General features: G+C 47.7%; 1 protein-coding gene across 1 annotated transcript in view; it reads left to right on the top strand.

Annotated features, from left to right (window-relative positions):
* Adam12 (ADAM metallopeptidase domain 12) overlaps nt 1–20,632 on the top strand; it is a 328,346-nt gene that overhangs the window by 263,806 nt on the left and 43,908 nt on the right. Inside the window, exons 12-13 of the mRNA XM_051145478.1 lie at nt 13,558–13,735; nt 19,722–19,811. Of these exons, the coding sequence (XP_051001435.1) occupies nt 13,558–13,735; nt 19,722–19,811 (268 nt within the window). The remainder of the gene's footprint in view (nt 1–13,557; nt 13,736–19,721; nt 19,812–20,632) is intronic.

Raw genomic sequence — 20,632 nt, 5'->3', positions numbered from 1 at the left:
GTTCCTGGAGGCATGTCAAAAAAAAAAAAAAAAAAAAAACCATGTACACTCTAATAGGTCAAGGGCTATGAACTGAAGTCCCCATCACCCACTAGGCCTCACTCCACTGTACAAAGAACTCAGGTGTCTTTCTCACGTTGCTGTCACAGCCCTGAGAACACAGACACACTCACCTCCCTCTGACAAATGAGAAGACTTCGGGTCAGGGAGGACACAGCCCAAGCTCCTGGCTCCAGGCCCAGTCGTTTGCCCTTCACCCAGTGCCAGTGAACTTTGGAGCCTCCAGCTCCTGGAACTTGGGGAATGAAAGGGAGAGTCTCTCACCATTCCTGTATCTCCTGGTGGTAACCTCTGCAAGAGCCTCCCAGTGGGGCCAGGCCAGGATGTGTGCTGACTTCTGCCACAGCTGGGGTTCAGAGTTCTCAGCTATGACTGCTGCTTTTTACCCAGCGGGTCTGATGTAAAGCACCTTTCCCATTAGAAGCATAGTGCGTGCAGGTGCGTCTGCTACAGCAGCAGAAACGAGCTTGCCACATGAGGCATATAAACCATCTTCATTAAGTACTTGTTTATATCTGTCAGCACCCAGCCCTGGAGAGCCCCACAAGCAGTGGCCTTTCCATCTAACCAAACACTGAGCAGCTCATCTGACACAGGGCCTCTGCAGAACCAACGGAGGGCAGGGGTCCCTGCCTGTGTGGAGGTTCTCACTCAGCTTTCGTGACTTCGCTTCTGGAGGAAGCATCTACTCAGTGCAGACATGAGAAACCCACAGTGTCAGCATCCAGGAATCTTCTGTACATGTCTCAACTCACCACAGCTCAGTATCTCTTTATTCAAATTCCTGGGGAATTGGACTCGCACTTTAACTAGGTTCCAGTGAAGAGGAGCAGCGGTCAAAGTTCACACATCCAGCCCATGAACAATAATGTTTGGCAGACAGGTCCTTTCTGTGTCGCAGGCGCTTCTATTAACCACAGCCATGTCCTACAGGAGTGAGGGACATTCTGGAGCCTTCTCCACAGCCTGCATCTTCCTTGGCCTCCTGTAGCCCGTCTGGCAGGCCCACTGGGCCAGAATCGATTCTGATGTGGTCACTGCTGTTCTTGCAGTCCAGTCCATCCTCCAAGACAATGTTCGTGAGGTCGAGCCCACACAACATAGGGTGACAGAATGGGTTCAGTCCGTGTCTCCCCTGATCTGGAGTGACCAGGCTGCCCTGAGGGAAGGTACTTCAGGACAGAATGGCTCACAACCTAGTTTGGATGTGCGCATGCTAGCCCACACTTGAACTCAGGTGTGCTGACCCTCTTGTTCTACATCACACCAAAGACCTTCAGGCAAGTGCTTCAAGGACCCCAGGACTCACCTTTATTTCTATGGCTCCTGGGGGCTACAAGGCATTCCTGCATGTCACCCGCACCCCTAAACGGCCCCTTGTGCCAGGTTGCGTCTGAGGTTGGGAGAAGAAGGTCCTGACAGTCCCCCTAGGCCTAGAGAATGAAAAAGATGGGGGGGGGGGGTGGCTTCTGTTAAAACAAAACAAAACTCTGCGTTCAGTCCCAGCTCTGCACCACTGCAGTCCCAGTAAGGCTCCTCACCTCGAGGAACTCCAATTTGCTCAGCTGAAAAGCCACAGTGATAGAAGGCATCAAGGGGGAGGAGGCTTACTAAGCAAATGCTGAGTGCTGTCAGCGCTTCTAAAGCCCCTTAAGTGTGAGGAGGCAGCCACTGAACCACCGTGGCCCCAGTAAATTGCATGGCAATCCTAGCAGACTGATGAAGGCGAGGCCATTCGCCCAGAGGTGCCAACATTGCCAGCCAGCCCAACCCAGGGGCCCACTTGGTTTCATGTGAGTTTTGTGTCTGGAGATGAAAAGGCCTTATGCAGACGTGCAGTTGTAAAGGGCCTGAAGGCTTTTCTGAGAACGACCCTGGAATCTGGGGTTTAAAAACTCGCTGAGCAAAGTCTATCCCAGCTGTGAGCTCATGTACTTTGTCGTCACTGTGGGAGGATCTGTCCTTGATCTGAAAGAGAAGCTGGAATGAATGCAAAGCTGGCACTTCCATGAGGATAGCACAGGACAGGCTCCACATTGCAAAGGACTGAGCTGTTCCCTTTTTTTGTTTGTTTGTTTTGGTTTTGGGTTTTGGTTTTTTGAGATGAGACAGGGTTTCTCTGTGTAGCCTTGACTATCCTGGACTCGCTTTGTAGACCAGGCTGGCCTCTAACTCACAGAGATCCCCGTGCCTCTGCCTCCCAAGTGCTGGGATTAAAGGCGTGCACCACCACCACCCGGCTCGGAGCACTTCAGGATCATGCTCCTGGCAGATGGGCCTTAGAGAAAATGTAGGGAAAGCTTCGTGGGAATCGGAAACAAGGTGAGGCTGGTAGCTGCCTTCTGAACAGCATGGTTATGTGGCTGGTCTGGGATTGGCTGGCTGGCTGGCTGGCTGGTTGGTTGGTTATGCTTCTGGGTTTTTTTGTTTTTGTTTTTTCTTGTTTCCTCTGCAGAACCAAGTGTTCCATCTTTTTTCCAGGCATGGGGATCACATGGACCACTTTCACACAGCCTGCAGTATGATGGACTTTTGGCCAGGGATGGAATAAATTGAGGCACAGTGTATAACCCTTCCTCATTTGGTTTTGCAGCTTTACAAAGTTGCTACATTCTGGCTATAGTTAAGATAGATTCTGCCCTATCTCTGAAGCCCTGAGAATGAGCGAGGCAGTCACAGACATCTTTCCCTAAAAGGACTCAGCATCTCAGGATGCCATGAGGTTACCCCAAAACTTTGTGGGGTTTGGTTGAAGCTCCATTGTCCTCACCTTTAGAGTGGGAGGTGATGAGGCCTACTTTATGTGTAAAACTGAGGCTCAAGGTAGCACTGACAGACAGGTACCCAGACATCCCCATCCGGTTTGCTTCATCCACACCTCCTCCATGCCACACCCCCAGAGAGAGAACATGCCAAATCTACTCTGTTGTGGCTTCCATCTCAGTCTGCAAATGAGAAGTCGATGGGAAGGTCCCAGCAACCTAGTTTCCAAAAGCTGTTGGGTAGCTCTGTATTGTGATGTCATTTCTTTTCTGTAGAAATGTGAGTTTGGTGTTTGGTTGTAGTAGGTATTGGAGTTTTTAGGGGGGGCATTGAGTGTGAGATATAGATAGAGAGGTAGGTAGATAGATAGATAGATAGATAGATAGATAGATAGATAGATAGATGAGAGAGAGAGAGAATGTGTGTGTGTGTGTGTGTGTGTGTGTGTGTGTGTGTGTGTGTGTGTGTGTCTTCCCTGGGAAGACTTTAAAAACAGGGAAGACTAATTTTTTCCCACTGTCAGCATCCCTTAGTTGCCCATAGTTCCTTGTCCAGAGATGACTCCTTTTGAGATTTCCCCTTCCGTGTTAGTGTGTTGGTTGGTGTCAACCTTGTTCGGATGTTATTTAGGCAGCTATATTATTGAGGTATCATGGGCATAGCTTCCCTCTCATTTCTAGAAGACACAATCTCATAGATGATTCTCTGGTCCTTTGACTCTTACACCCTTTCTTCCCCCTCTTCTGGAATGCCCCTTGATATTTAGGAGCAGGAGTTGTATTGTAGACATATTAAGTGGGTCTGGGAACCCCACAGTCCCTTGTTCTCTGCTTTTTGACTAGTCATTGTCCCCATCTGCTGCAGAAGAAAGGCCTTTGATGAGAGGTGAGAGCTACACTTATCTGTGGCCATGAGGGCAACCATTTAGAATGCAGCTAGGAATTGCATGCTGGTTTAGTAAAGTGGTAGTTGTGGGTTTCCCTCCAAGATGCATGACCTCACTAGCCCCAGAGAGTTGGCTAGGTTTCCAGGACCAGGACTGCTCTTGTTGAACCGGCCTTAAATCCAATTAGAGAGCTGTGAGCACCACCATTGCAGCCTCGGGGTTGTCATGCTGGTCATCGTTGTAGTTCGTAGGCATTGCAGCTGAGTAGACCATTGTTGCCGCCCTCCTTTGCCAAGTGCACAGCATCTTCTACTACTATGAAAACTAATCTTTAGGGAGGAGGCTTTCAAGTCAGATCCAGATTGAGTCCTCCATGTCTTGCATCCAAAGCAGGACTGGGGGTCTGAAGTGCATGGTGTCTTCAACAATAGGAGCTTACATTCGACCTCTGGGAGGCAACCAAAGGCAACAGCAGAAGACCACATTGTTTGGAGAGTCTCTTGGACTACCCTGACCAACCACTTGAAAGGAAGGTTCCTAGGCTTGGTATTGGAGATTTTGTTAGTCTATAGCAATTAGGAGGAGCTTTGACAGCCCAAGTGGTATAATTTCATTTAAATTATATATACATACATATATATATGTATATATATATATATATATATATACACATATGTGTGTGTATGTGTGTATGAACATAGATTTATATGTATGCAATTTAGGTAAATACTAATACGACGATTTCTAAATGGAGTTCTCAGGCATCTCAGTGTTATTTACCACTCTTCCATCCTTTTATATTGACATCCCTCCTCCTCCCCTATTTTACCCATTTCCTTTTTCAAATCTCCTGCTATTCCCCTCTCTATGACTTCATACACACACACACACACACACACACACACACACATACACATACACACACACATACACACAAGCCACACACACACACACACACACAAGCCACACACACACACACACACACACACACACACACATGATCTCCTTTTACTTTCCTGGTTTCTTCAGTCACTCCATTTTGTATACTCACATCTGAAGTCTTGGAGCTAGGACCCAGAGATAAGAGAAAGCATGTGACCCTTGTCTTTCTGGATCTGGGTTACTTCACCCAATACGATCTTTTGTAGCTCCATCTATTCCCCTGCCAAGTTCATGATGATTTCATTTTTATTCTTACATCCGATTAGTATCCCATAGTGCATGTGTACCGCATTTTCATTCTCCAGTGGTTGACTGAGGGACATTTTGTGTGTTCCCATGAGTAGAGCAGCAGTGGACATGGTTGAGCCAGTGTCTGTGAAGTAGGGTGCTGAGTCCTTTGAATATAAGCCAAGGAGTGGTATAGCTGGGTCAGATGGTAGATTTATTTTTAATTTTTTGAGAATTTGCCACACTAATTTCCAGAGTGGAGTTTGCAATCTCACCAACAGTAAATGAGAGTTTCCCCCTTTTTATTGCATTCTCTTCAGCATTTGTTGTTGGTTGTTTTATTGATCTGACTAGGGTGAAATGAAATCTCAAGTTGTTTTGATTTGTATTCCCCTAATCGCTAAGGACAATGAACACTCCTAGAGATATTCTTCTTTTGAGATATTCTTCTTTTGAGAACCCTTTGTTCTGGTCGATAACTCATTTTTTGTAATGGTTTTGGGATTTTGAGATGTTGAGTCTTTGCTTTCTGAAATCTTTATATTTTAGATATTAATCCTCTGTCATATGTATAACTGACAAGGATTCTCTCCCATTCTGTGGGCTTCCTCTTTACTCAATTAACTGTTTCTTTACTTTTTTTCGAGACAGGGTTTCTCTGTGTAACCTTGGCTATCCTGGACTCACTTTGTAGACCAGGCTGGCCTAGAACTCACAGTGATCTGCCTGCCTCTGCCTCCCCTAGTGCTGGCATTACAGGTGTGTGCCACCTTGCCCAGCTGTTTCTTCACTTTTACAGAAGCTTTTTGGTTTTTGAGCTCCCGCTTGTCAACTGTTGGCCATGATTCTTGAGCAAATGGAGTCCTATGTCATGTAGGGAGCTACCTATATTCTCTTCTAGTTTTTTTTTTTCTTCCACTCAATGTAAAGTGATAGACATGGATGGCCTCCCACCCCATTTCCCCAAAGCTGGCTTTTTCTGTCTCACAATCGTGTAGTATCCAAGCTATGCTCATTCGGGGCCTGGGATGCATCTTTCCTCCTCCTCCATGACTTCTGCAGCTCTGGGAGACCAGACCAAACGACCAGGGAGACAACAGAGCCACAGGCGCCCCGCAGCCCCTGAGTCCAGCCCCATCTCCCATCTGCTTGGCCCAGAGGCCTAATTTTTTACTGGAAAAGTGGTTGTCATCTCATGGTTCCCAGAGAGCTTTCACAGAGTGGGGTAACTCCTGACCTCTGTCAGGGTTGATAAGCAGGCTTAGTATGAGTCACCCACAGTCTACAGCCATTAAACACACAATAGGCTCGAACTAAAAAAGGCTTCCTTGCCTGCAGGTTTCTCAAAGTAAACCTCGTCCCTAATCATGTTTTCCTTGGCAGTGTGGAGACAACTGGATAGTAAGTCATGACTGTGAATATATACGGTAGGAAGCCTTAAGCAGCTTCCTCTTGGGTTTTTTTTTTTTTTTTTTTTTTTTAAGTAGTGGGTTTTATTTTCCTACAAATCACCAACCTTTCCACTTCATTCTCTTTTTATGTCTAATCTTGCATTCAGTGTGGTAAGTTTGCCCCAAGTGTCCCTGGTAGTTAAATATTAGAGAAAAGGGCAAATGTGTCTAACAAAAGAGGTCAGATCTGAGCAGGAAGCACAGCGAGATCACTGTGGTGTCTGAGATAAATTCTCTGCACTGAAGTGAAAGCAGCGTTCCTCCTCTCTGGGTCTCAGGTACAATTATTTTAAAGTGTTCTTGTGCCCAGGGATGGGAACCTGTGAAATGGCTTCTTTTCCGAGTAATTCTCCACTTTTATTGCTTTGCCCAACTTTGCCGTTGCTGTATGTCAGTTCAATTAGCTGCTGACCTGGCGCACTGGGGATAATGTATTAAATGCATTAACTGGCGTACTGTGAGGAGGCTTGCCAAGGGCCATAGAACAACAAACGAACTTGTGTTCTTAAATACATACCATGGGCTGAACAAGCTCTTTGATGTCATGAAAAGCTACAGAACATAATCTGGTACTCTCTCCATGGGAACTCCAGGGAATATGACTACTGAGTAAGAAAGCAAAAGTCCAAGTTGAGGAAAGCAAGGCAGAATTAGGATGTTGGCTCTTAAAGCAAGTGGAAGGGAGTATCTCCATCTCTCTGTTCATGATGCTGCCTTGCACCTAATTTGTGTGTAGAGCAAGGACCCATGCGTTACTGCAGTTCTGTTCTGTTTTGTTTTTGTTCTATGTAGCCTTGGCTGGCCTCGAACTCACAGAGCCCCACCTCCCTCTGCCTCCCTAATGCTTAACCACTTAACCACACCAACTTTACTGCAGTTCTTAGTGTTTATAAACATATTCCTGATTTGGGTTTGTCTTAAAGAGACAGGCAGATGTTTAGGGAATTTTGAGTTCATGCCTAAAACCAAGTAAGGTTTTCCAAATGCTGTACAGTGCTTCTCAGAAAATGACACCGTGGTGTCTACCCAAATGGTATCTAAGCAAAGCACATGAAAGTTGCACTCTGAGGAGCTATCCAGCAGTGCTCTTGAGCTGACACAGTAGATGCAGGCTGCTCCATTCGGTATCCTTAAGACTTGAATCTTAAACTTTGATGAGGAGTGCTCAAGCTTGAACTGGCATCTCTTAGGCCATCTAGTGATGGCCAGATGTAGTGCCATCTTACCATGGGACAACCTTGGAGCCATAGAAAGGGATGTTGGGCTGATGGATGCTACAGTGAATGTGGATGAGCCTTGAAGCACCATGCTAAGGGAAAGGGCCCGCTACACAGGGGCACACAGTGTGTGGTTCTTCCTCCATGCAGTGGGCAGACTAATTACTCAATAGGCATGGGCTTGAGTGTTGGTTCTCCTTTGTCTTTCTCTTGCTTAACACTCTTGACCAAAACAACTGGGGGGGGGGGAGGTTTGTTTTATCTCACACCTACAGATAACAGTCCCTCATTGGAGTAAAGTTGGGGCAGGAACCACAAAGGAATACTGATTTACTGGCTCATGATCAGCTACCTCTCTCATGAAGCTCAGGCCCACCTGCCTAGGGATGGTGCTAGCCCTCCTACACAAAACATTAATCAAGATAATCTCTCACAGGCCAGTGTGATCTGGGCAGTCCCCCAATTAAGACTCCCTCAGATGACTCTAGGTCACATCAAGTTGACAGCCAAAGGTAACTAGGAGAGTAATAAAGAGAATGTTACAGAATTAGAAGGTGACAGTGGTCCTACAATGTTGCATATGAACTAAGAATCACTGAATGGTAAATTTGAAATGACTTACAAAGTAAATTTTATGTGTTGTGTATTTTGTATAAAATAAGCTTGCTATCTTGGAAGGATACAAGTGCTGGGATCCTCCCTGTATCACTCCCACTGTGAACCAGATGTGGCCTGGGAATCTGCATCCCTGATAAGGTATTAACACTGCTGCTTCTAGACCACACTTTGAGAGCCACTGGCCTAGGCATGTGTTGGGATGTAAGCAGGTTGGTCCCCAGCATCTAAGTTTGGGAATCAAGTGTATGCTGATCGCTCGCTGCATTGCAGCTGTTCATTACACGTCATCCAATGCTGACTTAAGTAACAAAGGAAATAGGGTAGTTTTTAATCAATGAACTTGAAATCAAAAGACTTATTCAAACCTGGTGATGTCAGCCCTTAACTAGAAACTCATCCCTTTTCAAATGAGAATAATACTCTCCTAGGTTGTTCTGAATGAACGGTTAGAGCAAAATCTAATTCAGTGACTAGTCTTAGGGATTTATAATCTTGTAGTGGGAATATTGTGACAAAGGAAAAAAAAAAAAAGAATTAACCCATGGTGCTCACATATATGGCACAAATAACCATGTACCTGAGGGCCTGACAACTGTAGGACTATTTACTGGGAATCCTACAGGATTTAGAGAAATGGTCTGAAAGACAGAGGTTGCATTGGGCATCAGATAGGAAATGGCAAAGCCAGTCTTGGGGACACTGGGTGGCACTCAGACCATATCCGAACACTCTTGGGACTCCATTAGAGTATAATTGACTCTTGCAAGCTACTTTTCAAACAGGTGAGTGAGTAAGTGGGAGTTATAACAATAACATCTGGATCAACTATGGCTCTGCCACCATAGAAAGCTCCAGGGCAGCAGACTAGGAGGCAGATATACACGGCCCTGCTGAGCATCCTCAGCACAGCCTCCATGGTGTAGCTAACCTGGACTGACAACGTCCATCAGTGCTCACATCACAGGCCCTGCCACAGACGCCTAATGCCAGAGAGAGCAGATCCTAAGCCTGGCTCAGGGTTCCTTGGCACATTGTTCATGCTAATGAAGGAAGTCATGACTCCATGAACCAGCAGGCCTTGGCTATGTGCTCTGGCCACTAAGCACCCAGGGGTCCTTTAGGGTTTTAAAAGTATTCTGATGTGTGTAATTCAGAATGGTATTATAATGAAAGCAATCTAATATTTGGTTCTGTTAAATTTCCCTTTTCTTTTGAGACTTGAAATAACTTCAGATTATTAAACCTTGTGCAGGGAGTGGATGTTGGGTCCACTAGCTTTAAGGTTGGGTGCTTTCTTAGCACTGAGCACCTTGGTAGCTTAGGGCAAATGTGGTTTGCTGAAAGCTGGGAAATCAGAGTTAGAGTTTCTTGGGAAAGGGATGTCAAGACTGTGCCAATTATAACGAGATCCTGTAAACGTCTCCATGGCGAGGTGCGTCAGGGCATGCTGGGCAGCAGACCTGCTTGCTCATGAAGTCACAAAACCTTCTGGGTTTGTGGCAGACCAGTCTGTATCATCCTCTCTGCCTGAGGAGATGAGCGAATGTATATGTAAAACAGACTGGCAAAGCTCCATGGCTAAGGGCACCCTGGTGTCTCCTCACCATATCAGAACTTTGTCCTTGGCTGAGAATGACAAGGCCTGGCTGGGGGCCCTTTTCTGGGGCAACGGCGGCTTCTAGATATGTGTGTATCTGCTTTTTTACTGATGAATATTCCACAAGGAGTAACTGTCACCCATGCCTAGGGTGAGTTCTTCCCAGGGTGTGTCCACACTTGCCTCATCTTGCCCTTTGGAGGGGCCCAGTTGCTCCCTTCACAGTGAGTTCTCTTTGGGGGGGAAATGTCTACCCTCTATATTAGCTCAGTATGTATCCTCTTTGCTGACTCTCCTCAGTATCTCCCTTCCTAACCATTTACTTTGTTGCCTTATCTTCACACCTTTCTTCCCACTGAAACTAACCTCCAGGAGCCCTGGCATCTGTGTTTTATGAATTTCACTGCCCCAAAGTCTGCAACAAGCTTGCTACCTCCTCAGTGTAGAATTATTTTTAGAGCCACCACACAGTGAGGGGCTGGTCACATTGCTTTTCTCCCTCTAAAATTCCAAAGAAGGTTCAAGAATAGTCTGTCAGAATGAAATAGTTGGAGGCCTCCTGTGCAGGAATCACAAACAGATGAATCAGAAAATTTTTTCTACAGTCAGAAAATAAATTCTCTCGGTTCCCATCATGGGCTAGAGAGGTATCAGGGCTGTCTGTCAAGTGGTTCAGGGTTAGAGAACTTCCTGACATGCCTGAGGCCCTAGTTACCACCCCAGGACCAAAGTAAAGGAAGAATTATTTGAGGAAAGGCTTTAAGTACTGGAGAAAGTCAAAAGGACCCCAGGTTGGAAGAGAAGAGCTGAGAACCATAGCCAGCAGTCTCTGGGAGTTTTATCAAACAAGATTGTAAAGGCCAGCATGCCTAGGCTTTGGGGTGAGGGACAGCTCTGTGAAGCGTGTGTGCGAACCTTGACCCCTTAACTGGGATCTCAGGAGGACAGTGCTGTTTTGTGGTTCCAACAGAGGCACTATAGGGAATCGATGATGCAGGCAAGTTAGAGGACAACTTTGAGTATTGGTTCTCGCCTGCCACCTTGTTTCAAGCAGGATCACTTGTTTTCTACTGAGCACATTAGACTCCCTGACCCCGCAGGCTCCGGAGCTTCTCATGTCTCTTATCATGGGGGTGATGGGATTATAGATACACACTACTGCTTCGTATGGGTTCTGGGAAGCTGACCTGAGCTCCTCACACTTGCTTGCGTTGTGAGCATTCCCCCCCCCCCCCACTGAGCCACCTCCCCAGTGTTCCGTCCCTTCTTCATCGCCAAAGCTCCCCCTCAATTTATCTTGGAATCTTTTCTAATTAACTTGGGCAACCTCCCTCTTCTAGAGAGAGCTGGGCACAACCTGCCCCACAGCACCTAGCTGTGTATGTCTGAGAATGAACTTCAGGCCCCAGGGGGTTCCTCATGGAGGGCTGCTCTCAAATGGAATAGAAGGCCTGCACTAGACGCTTGGCCAAGTTGCTGCCTTTGCAGAGGACTGCCTTCAGCGCCTGGCATAATTTACTGGTCTCTTCTGCACCAAGCCTTTCTAAATTAAAAATGTTACATGCTGTCGTTCACCACCGGAGCCTTGCTACATTACTTTGATACTTGCAATAATCTATCTGCCAAGGAAACTTAACAAAGATTCCAAAGGGAACCTTGTTACAGTCCTCTTTAGTCTCAACTTTTCATCTTCCCATGCAGCAGAGCAGGACTTGCCTTTGTTTATTTGTGACTGGAAGTATACACCAGTTAACTTGAAAGTGATAGTAGGGGAGTGATGGGGAAGGGGGGACAAAGGAATGAGTGGTATCATCAGCTTGGTTGCATGAACCCTCAGGACCCCAAAATACTGCCAAAGCTCAGTCATGAATGAGGCAGTTTCTCTGCCATATCTAGGGAGATGTAGCTGCTTGTGTTGGCCTGGCCAATTGATTGAGATCCAATTATAATGTCATCTTGTAAATGTCTCCTTGGGGAGGAGCGTGCTGGACAGTAGGCTTGCTTCCTCACTAAAACCTGGGTTTCTGGCCAGCTGTTCCTCGTCATCTTCAATGTCTCTCGACATTTAAGATAATGGTATACTTTGTGTTGGGATAGCCACATTAGTCTGTTTTTTGTTGTTATCACAAAATCTTGATGGTGCATAGTATATAAAGAAAAGAGGTTCATTCAGCCTATAGTTTAGAGTTTGTTCAAAGGTGTGGTGCTGACATCTCTGACACCCTTGTGGGGGGCCGCGTGGCAAAAGGCATGAAGAGGAAGCAGTCACGTAGCGAGATGGGAAGCAAGAATGATTGAGAAGCCAAGCTTCTTTGATGTCTCGTTCTAGTGGGAACTAGTCAGGGGTCTCTCAAGAGCTGCCTCCCTTCTTGTGGTGTCATCCCACCTCCCAGGAGGTACACCTGTGAAAGGCCCCTCACCTCTCAGCAACAGATCACTAGAACAAATCTTCTGGACCCCTGGGGGACCTGCTGAGCCACACCCATAATGTAGAGAAAAGACCCCAGTTCGCTGTGGTTTACAAGAAGTGTGGTTCCATCTCAGAGGATTCTCAGGGGCTCTAGGGTTTTTTTTTTTTTTCCTCTCTGGGATCAGGATCAGGTACCACATCTGGCTCCTCCAGCTCCTGATCATGTGAGGAAGGGAGAAAGAACAAGTTACAGGAGGAGTAGTCAACATCACAGACCCAGCGTCACTCTGGCTCACAGTCCATTGCCAAGCATCGGTCACAAGGTCCACTCAGGTGCCAAGTGCCTGGGCAGCTCCTCTAGACCCCAGAAGGGTCCAGCACTCTAGGGCTGACCACACTACACCCTGGAATTTTCCGACAAGACCAAGACCTGGAGTTTTCTCCATGTGCTTAGAGCTGTACCAGAGAAAGACCATGGCTCGATCTTCATAGGCCCGAATGCCAATGTCAATCAACTGACCTATAGTGGGACAGACCGTGGACCCATGGAGCAAAGCCAATAAGCACCATCACGTGCACCATTATCTTTTTCGCATGTACCAAGGATATTACTATATGTCTTTGTTATGATGTCTAGGCCCTAAGACCTATTTCCTACAGCATCACCTCTGTGGTGGTTTGAATGATAATGGCTTTCATAAATAGGCTCATATGTTTGCATACTTGGTCCTCAGTGGGTGGAACTGTTTGGGAAGGATTAGAAGGTGTGGCCTCTTTGGAAGAGGTAAGTCACTGGAGGCAAGCTTTGAGGTTTCAAAATACTCTTGCCATTTCCATTCTCTCTCTCTCTCTCTCTCTCTCTCTCTCTCTCTCTCTCTCTCTCTCTCTCTCTCTCTCTCTCTCTCTCCCTCCTGTTTGTGCATCCAGAAGTGAGCTCTCAGCTGTTCCTGCCACCATCCCTTAGTGCCACCATCATAGACTGTAACCCTTTTTCCTTTAGAGGTTGCCTTAGTCCTAGTGTTTTGTCACAGCAATAAAAATGTAACTAATACAGCCTCACTGAAGAACCATCAGTAGCACTGTAGTGTGACTCAGCCTAAAGCTACTCATGTAAACAGCGTTCAGTATGACTGTATGAGTGAGAGTCAAAAGAACATGAGGACCAAACATATGAGCCTTTTTTGACAAACCCCTTCTTCCTCTCCATACGGGAATGAGTGTCAGGACTATCTGACAATACTTCCCTTGACTGTGTTTAAGCAAAACCCTGTTCATTGAAATAGCCATGAGTGGCCGTACATTACCGCCAGCAAGTGTCCTAGGTCATAGCACCTGAAGGCCACCGGCCGGTGCCTGTGTGACTCACTGGGGCCTCTCCTTCTCAGGTTCCCATTTCCCATGGTGTTCAGCAGCTGCAGCAGGAAGGACCTGGAGGCCAGCCTGGAGAAGGGGATGGGGATGTGCCTCTTCAACCTGCCAGAGGTCAAGCAGGCCTTTGGGGGCCAGAAGTGTGGAAATGGCTATGTAGAGGAGGGAGAAGAGTGTGACTGCGGGGAACCAGAGGTAAGGGGGGGCCCTCTCCATGGTGCCTGCCGTTGCTTCTGAGTGGGGGGATGGGGGAGCTCAGGCAAGCCCAGGCAGCAGAATGAACATGCTAAGCACTGGTGGTAGGAGGCTGGAGACTCGGTAAAGGGCCTGCCGTGCAACTAGGAGAGCCTGAGTTCCTAGAAATCTATGTGGAAAAGCTGGGTATGTGTGTCTGTGCCTGCAATCCCAGAACTGGAGATAGGCAGATCTCTGCAACACCCTCACCAGTCAGCCTCATCTAATTAGTGAGCCCCAGAGGCCCCAGTGAGAGACCTTATTCCAGAAAAGCAAATCAGAACCTGAGGAATGATGCCTGAAGTTGACCTCTGACCTACACACAAACCAAACACGCAGGGTCGGGAAGAGAGAGAGAAAGAGAGGGAGAGAGAGAGAGAGAAGGCAAGAGGGAGAAAATGATCGGTAACGAAGATACTGGGGTAATAGAGGTTCTTGTGGGAAAGATGCTATGGCCACCTTGAGCAAGTACCCCATATCAGATGCTTTCCGGAATGTTAGCCACGTGCAGAGTGGGTTGCATCTCCCGGTTTTAACAGGTGAGTGCCTTCGCTATTGAAGAATGCTCCATCCTTAGTGAGGCGAGGATGAGAGCAATAAAAAATCATTTAGCTCAGAGTTTCTTGGAAAGCAATGCCCTGGAAGTCTAGCCTCTAAGAGGCAATAAGTAACGTGCCTTTCCCTCTGCAAAGCCGGCTACGAACGAGGAGTGTGGATAAGCAGCGCTGAGCTGAGCCTTCTGTCTAGCTGAGCTTGTTCAAAAGAGCCCTCCGCTTACATAGCTGAGGCTTCCAACGTTCTGGCCATTCAGCTTGTTAGCTCTCAGAAGCAACGAGAAAAAGCTGCTAGTGTTTGCATCCAGCACCAGGCTCACCGAAGCCTGCTTTCCAGCTGCTCCCTGGGAAGTCTCTTATTTGTATAGGCACATGATGAAGCCGGTCAAGATAAAACATGTAAGTCACTTTTCACCCGCTTAGTCTTGAGAAACAACGACAGAGAGAACACCGCCACCTCCCAGCACAGCACATGCTCTGCACGGCTTGGAGACTGTATTCAGAATAAATCAAGGCCAAGGGTTTGGAGAGCTGGTAGGCTGGGGCTCCTTCCACGAGAACATATGCAAGGCAGAGTCGGAGACAGGTCTGAGGCGGCCTTACCCGGGTCCACAGGTGGACTTAACAAGGCTCAGGAAGCCAGCATCTCAGAGGGCTCCTTTGGAAGGAGGGACCCAAGGAACAAGGAAAGCTGGGGCAGGAAGCCAGAGCATCTCATGTATCCCTGTGCTCATCACGGGAGTAACAGAATCTTCATGTGAGCCTGCCTCCAGGCCCCCTGGAGAGGCTCTCTGCCAGCTCTTGCTGGAATGCCCTTGCTCTCATGAGTTCTGAGAGAAAAAGTGCAGTGCGGGGGCTGGGATGGGAGACCATCAGATGGCATGAGGCAGATAGAGGTAGTTTTGTGTCCTTGACAAACTCAGAACTTATTCGTGATAATGGCCTTGTCCACTGCGGCGGTTAATTTTGCTCCCAGTGAGCAGGGAGCATTTGCTGGCTAGGAGCAAGTCCTAATTATAGTGTTACAGAACGGCTTCAGGATTAGCAGAGGGAAAAGTGAAGCTGCCATGGGATAGCGTGTGCAAAGGAGAAAAGTTCCTTGGAGGCCTTGTTAATTGCTTAAAGAAACAACCCAATTAGTTTAAATTACCCACATTTCTCAGGAGAGGCCATGTTGACTTGAGATGGTTTGCCTTTGATCTGAGTGCCTTATAATTATTTATTATTGCAAGTAAATCTGATGGTTCTTCATGGAGTCATGAATGCGGAGAACTGGAATGGCTCCGTTGGCAGCCATTCACCCCATCTGCCTGCATTACCATCTACCACTGCCACTGTGTCACTGTCGTCACCGCCCCCTCCATCATCATCACTGTCATCACCATCCTCTCCACACCTCCATCTCACACTGCTATCCCCGCCATTAATTGCCATCTCCACAGCTACCATCACTACTTCAACATGCCTGCCACACCTGTGTCCCTACCACCATCGTCACTATTGCTATAGCTACATCCTGACCAGCATCACCAGCACCCTCAGCATTGTCATCACCAACACCACACCAGCATCCTCACCACCAGCACCAGCACCAGCACCAGCATCAGCACCAGCATCCTCACCACCAGCACCAGCACCACACTAGCATCCTCACCACCAGCACCAGCACCACACTAGCATCCTCACCACCAGCACCAGCACCAGCATCAGCACCAGCATCCTCACCACCAGCACCAGCACCACACTAGCATCCTCACCACCAGCACCAACATCAGCACCAGCATCCTCACCACCAGCACCAGCACCACACTAGCATCCTCACCACCAGCACCAGCACCACACTAGCATCCTCACCACCAGCACCAGCACCACACTAGCATCCTCACCACCAGCACCAGCATCAGCACCAGCATCCTCACCACCAGCACCAGCACCCCACTAGCATCCTCACCACCAGCACCGTTCTATCAGCCGATCCCTGAGTCCCTATTGCGCTACTCATGTTCTGCTCATCTCCACAAAGGGATCCTACAGCAATGGCTGGGCGCTCGATCTCTCTCCAGGGTCCAAACTACACTGTGAGGCAGTGTTGATTGTGACAAACTCCTCATTAGATAGATACAAAATCTGTTTGCATGTAGTTCCCAACTTGGTGTTTCTGTAGTTAACGGCCTCATTTTTCATAAGGAGGTTTCTTGATATTTTAAGAAACCCCGCCCCCTTTCTTTCATCTAAAGCTCTTCCTCCCAAGAAATCTGTTAGCATCACTTGTTAGTGTCATGTTAGTGTCCTTTCTATGTTTATGTCTAGGTTCAGGTGGCAATTGTGCCTAGCCATGTGTCCTAGCTTCATTCTGTCGCTGTGAGAAAGCACTCTGACCAATAGGAACTCGGGTGCAGAAAGCGTTGCCTTGGCTTACTTTTCTAGATTGCAGTCCATCACCGAGAGAAGTCAGGGCAGGAACTCAAGCAAGGACTTGATGCAGAGACCATGACAGAGCACTCCTTGCTGGCTCACTCTCAGGCCCATGCATAGACAGCTCAAAACTACCTGCCCAGGGACCGACACTATCCTCAGTGAGTTAGGCCACCCTAGATCAATCAACAAATGAGACAACACCCCCACAGACATGCCCACAAGCCCCCCTTGATTGAGACTCCCTTCTCGGATGACTCAAGCTGTGGTGTCAAGTTGCCAATTTGAGCTTATGAGGACACCGAGCTTCTTTGCCCAAAGTTTTCAGTCACACCTATTACCTGGGCTCTTCTCTCTGGTCCCGTGTGCTCAGGCCCTGCATACACTCCTCCTAATGTTAATCACGTCGAACCACGTATCCCCCTGGTCCAAGGAGGAACTTGGTGTGTCACACCAGGGAAGCAGGGAATGACAGGCCAGAGTGATGCATATCAGCACACAGCTGGAACAAGCCTGTGCTCCCTCACTCCCAGAAGTAATCACCATCATTTTTTAGCAAAGCTTACTGTAGCTTTATCCCAGTTCATGGTGGCTAAGACTCCCCATCTGTCTCCCACAGCCCAAGAATGACCATTTGGTCCTCACACAGGGTTCTGTAATGGCTTTGTTATTCTTTCTCATTCACAGACCTGGCATTCATTCGCTCTGGTGCTTCTTGATGACTACTAAAACATCAAATGCATCCATAGACAAGGAATCTGCCTCTTTCTGGGAAATACGGTAGTACAGGAGAAATAGACTTGGGGTAGTTAGAACTTGTTGCTACCTTCTGGTAGAAGGCATTAAGGCTATCCTGATAACTCACTCACCCTTCCAACTGACACAGCTGGGAACGCTGCCCCATCTCATTTGATGTGAAGAGGATGCCAGTTCCTCACACGTCTTTTAAACTTCATTATCTTTCTCATGTGATCGATCCCCTTTGAAGTCACTCCACTTGGATACATTCCCATGGGAGTTGCTGCTTACATTTCTGAGTGATTTGAGGGGAGACAGGGGGAGGCCTCAGAACTATTTTAGACTTAGATATCAGATTACTGTTTTAACTCAGTGTTGCAAGGAACTCTCTGCCTCAGCTAACATAGCATTACGGAAGTCACTGAGACCATAGCAAGCAGAACAGCGCTGCTGTGCATTCAGTGGCACTGGTCCAGGATGCAATTAATGGGATCCTTAAGGAGAGGAAAGTTCCTAAACTTGTATAGAGCTGTAAGCCCATAAGCTAAACCCCCTCACTGTCATGAAAGCTGCCGCAGTGACTTCTGGTTGGCAGTTTTATCTTACTGTGTACATTACATGTCCCGGATGTTTATAAAGTCCTCAAACAGATTTAAAACTTAACAACTTGGGAAGCACGCATGGTAGGAGTGAACGTAAACACTTCGTGAGCGATCAGTTCATGGCGCTCCTTGAGGGATGCTAGACAGGTATCTGGAGGATGCCCTAAATATTTGCAATCACTGTCTAATTATTAACTGCACCCATGATACCCATAAGAATTTCATTCACAAGGGAGAGTTTTCAGGAGTGACCTACTATGCCATTAGACAAGGGTGTGGTTAGCTGCGTGCTGGCTGGCCAGGCATAAGTTCTTCAGAGCACGTCAAAAAATAAAAGAATCTTGAGGACTTGGGTACCATTAAGCATTCTATGACAGTTTCTTCTTAATTACATAAATTCAGAGCTACCGGGATGCTCTGAAGCTCACGGGCTTCAGAGATTTGCTACTCAAATGGGTGCAGGCCTTCTGCTAAAGCAGGCAGTGGGTGTCTAGCCATGTCTCCCTCTACAGAAAGCCATGTGCTCACAGACAGCACCATCCACTGCAGGAGTTGGGTGTCTTCCTCACTTTTCTTTCAAAGAGGGCAACACAGATCACCTTATCTAATTATAACCCTTGAAAACAAGCATGCTCAAGCCAGGGTGGTAGCATAAGCCTGCAACCCCAACACTACGGAGGTAGAGACAAAAATACCACTCATCACAGGTTGGGGCCCGGCCTGTCTACAAGGGGAGTGTCATGCCAGCCAGGGCCACATAGAGAGACCTTGTCTCCCAAAAGAAGAAGGAGGCTCTGATGATATAGCACAGTTGGGAGAGTATTTGCCTTGTATCCATGAGTCCTTGGGTTTGTTTTATATGATAACTAGTATATGAAAAAGTAAAGGAGAGAGAAAAAGAGAGGGAGGAAAGGAGGGTGGGAGGGAAGAGAAGAAGGAGAAAAGGAAGGATGAGGGGGAAAGAAACTAAAGTGAGAAGACTTAGTACCAGCATCCTTCAGTCTCATTCCGATGTCCAGTCCTCTTCCCAGAATGCCCTAGGCCAAGGACCTACCTTTGCGAAGCAAGGGTTTCTTCCTTACCCACCTAGCTAGACACAGCCTGATTTTTTTTACCTGTCAGTTCACTGCAACTCCAAATCAGAAGTAGACCCCCCCCCCATTTTTTAAACAAATACACCAGACAAGTACTGTTCCACTGAGCTGTACCCTATCCCTATCAGAAGGGGCCGTTCTTGAAGGGGAAGGGCCCCATCTATGGTGTATTTTTAAATGAGCAATTTCCAAGTCCTTCAGTGATCCTGGCACAGCTCACTACAGCATGCCCCGCAAGAAGAACCCCCTGGGAGTACCAATGTGCTGCTGACCTGAAGAGCTCCCAGCCCCAGCCCCAGCCCCAGGTCTCCTCCCATGAAGGGTAACTGAGTGCTTCTGACCTCTCTTGTGAACACCGTTCCCCGCAGTTCACAAACACTTAACAGATGCCTTGCTCTTGTGCCAAGGAAAACAGTTCAAGGGCAGGTTTTCAGCTCAGGATCGGGGCCGCCTTATCCTTTGCTGTCATTTGGGGTATAACATTTGCATTCTGAAAGACACCACTTCATATGACCCTTCAAACAGATCCCATTCCCCTCCCCAGGAATGTACCAATCGCTGCTGTAATGCTACCACCTGCACTCTGAAGCCAGATGCTGTGTGTGCGCATGGGCAGTGCTGCGAAGACTGCCAGGTGAGTTCAGCTTGGCCTGAGGTTGCTCATGGGCCTGAGTGGCTCCGATCCAGTTCCCCAAGCTTATGCCAGGAAGCTGCCCTTTCACTGCTCGCTACCATCTAGCTGTTCTGATCTGGTAAAAAAGGCACAACTTAATTGCTGATTCTCTGCAAAATTGTCCGTGGGCTAAGAACCGATAGGACCAAGAAACCCAGGCTCAAGCTTAATGTGCAATTTACGTTGATGGGCTCTTAGCTCCGTGAAGAGAACAATGGGAGGAGAATCCAGCCTACCCTATGACTCAGCCTCATGCCAGGTACACCTGCCTGATACCAACGTCTGGCAGGTAGCAGAGAACCCGTGCTGGTAGTCCCTGGGAAAGCTATAGCACCAGAAAGGGCAGGCTACCCTGAGCTGCCGGAGTGGCAGTGTCCTGACTTGCCGTTTGTGCTGCTGTGACTGCTCCTGCTTTGGGCATTTCCACCATTCATCGCATTTACTCAGAATGCAGGGCAAATAAGAGGTCTGAGCAGTAGAGGGTCCCAGGATAGACTTTTATGCCTCAATTCTTAAGCGATGGATCTTGGTGCAAAGATTACAGGAGATTCCATTATCCACCCCCACGCAAGCACATCACTTAGAAATGCATTATAGCCGGGCGTGGTGGTGCACACCTTTAATCCCAGCACACTCAGGAGGCAGAGGCAGGCGGATCACTGTGTGTTCGAGGACAGCCTGGTCTACAAAGCAAATCCAGGACAGCTAAGGCTACATAGAGAGACCAAAAAAAAAAAAAAAAAGTGTTATAACAACATACACTTGGCTCCTCCTGATGCTCA

The sequence above is a fragment of the Acomys russatus genome, chromosome 5 (genome assembly GCF_903995435.1).
Source record: "Acomys russatus chromosome 5, mAcoRus1.1, whole genome shotgun sequence".
Lineage (NCBI taxonomy): Eukaryota > Metazoa > Chordata > Mammalia > Rodentia > Muridae > Acomys > Acomys russatus.
The sequence above is the reverse complement of the archived record's forward strand: the minus strand, read 5'-3'. Positions and strand labels throughout refer to the sequence as shown.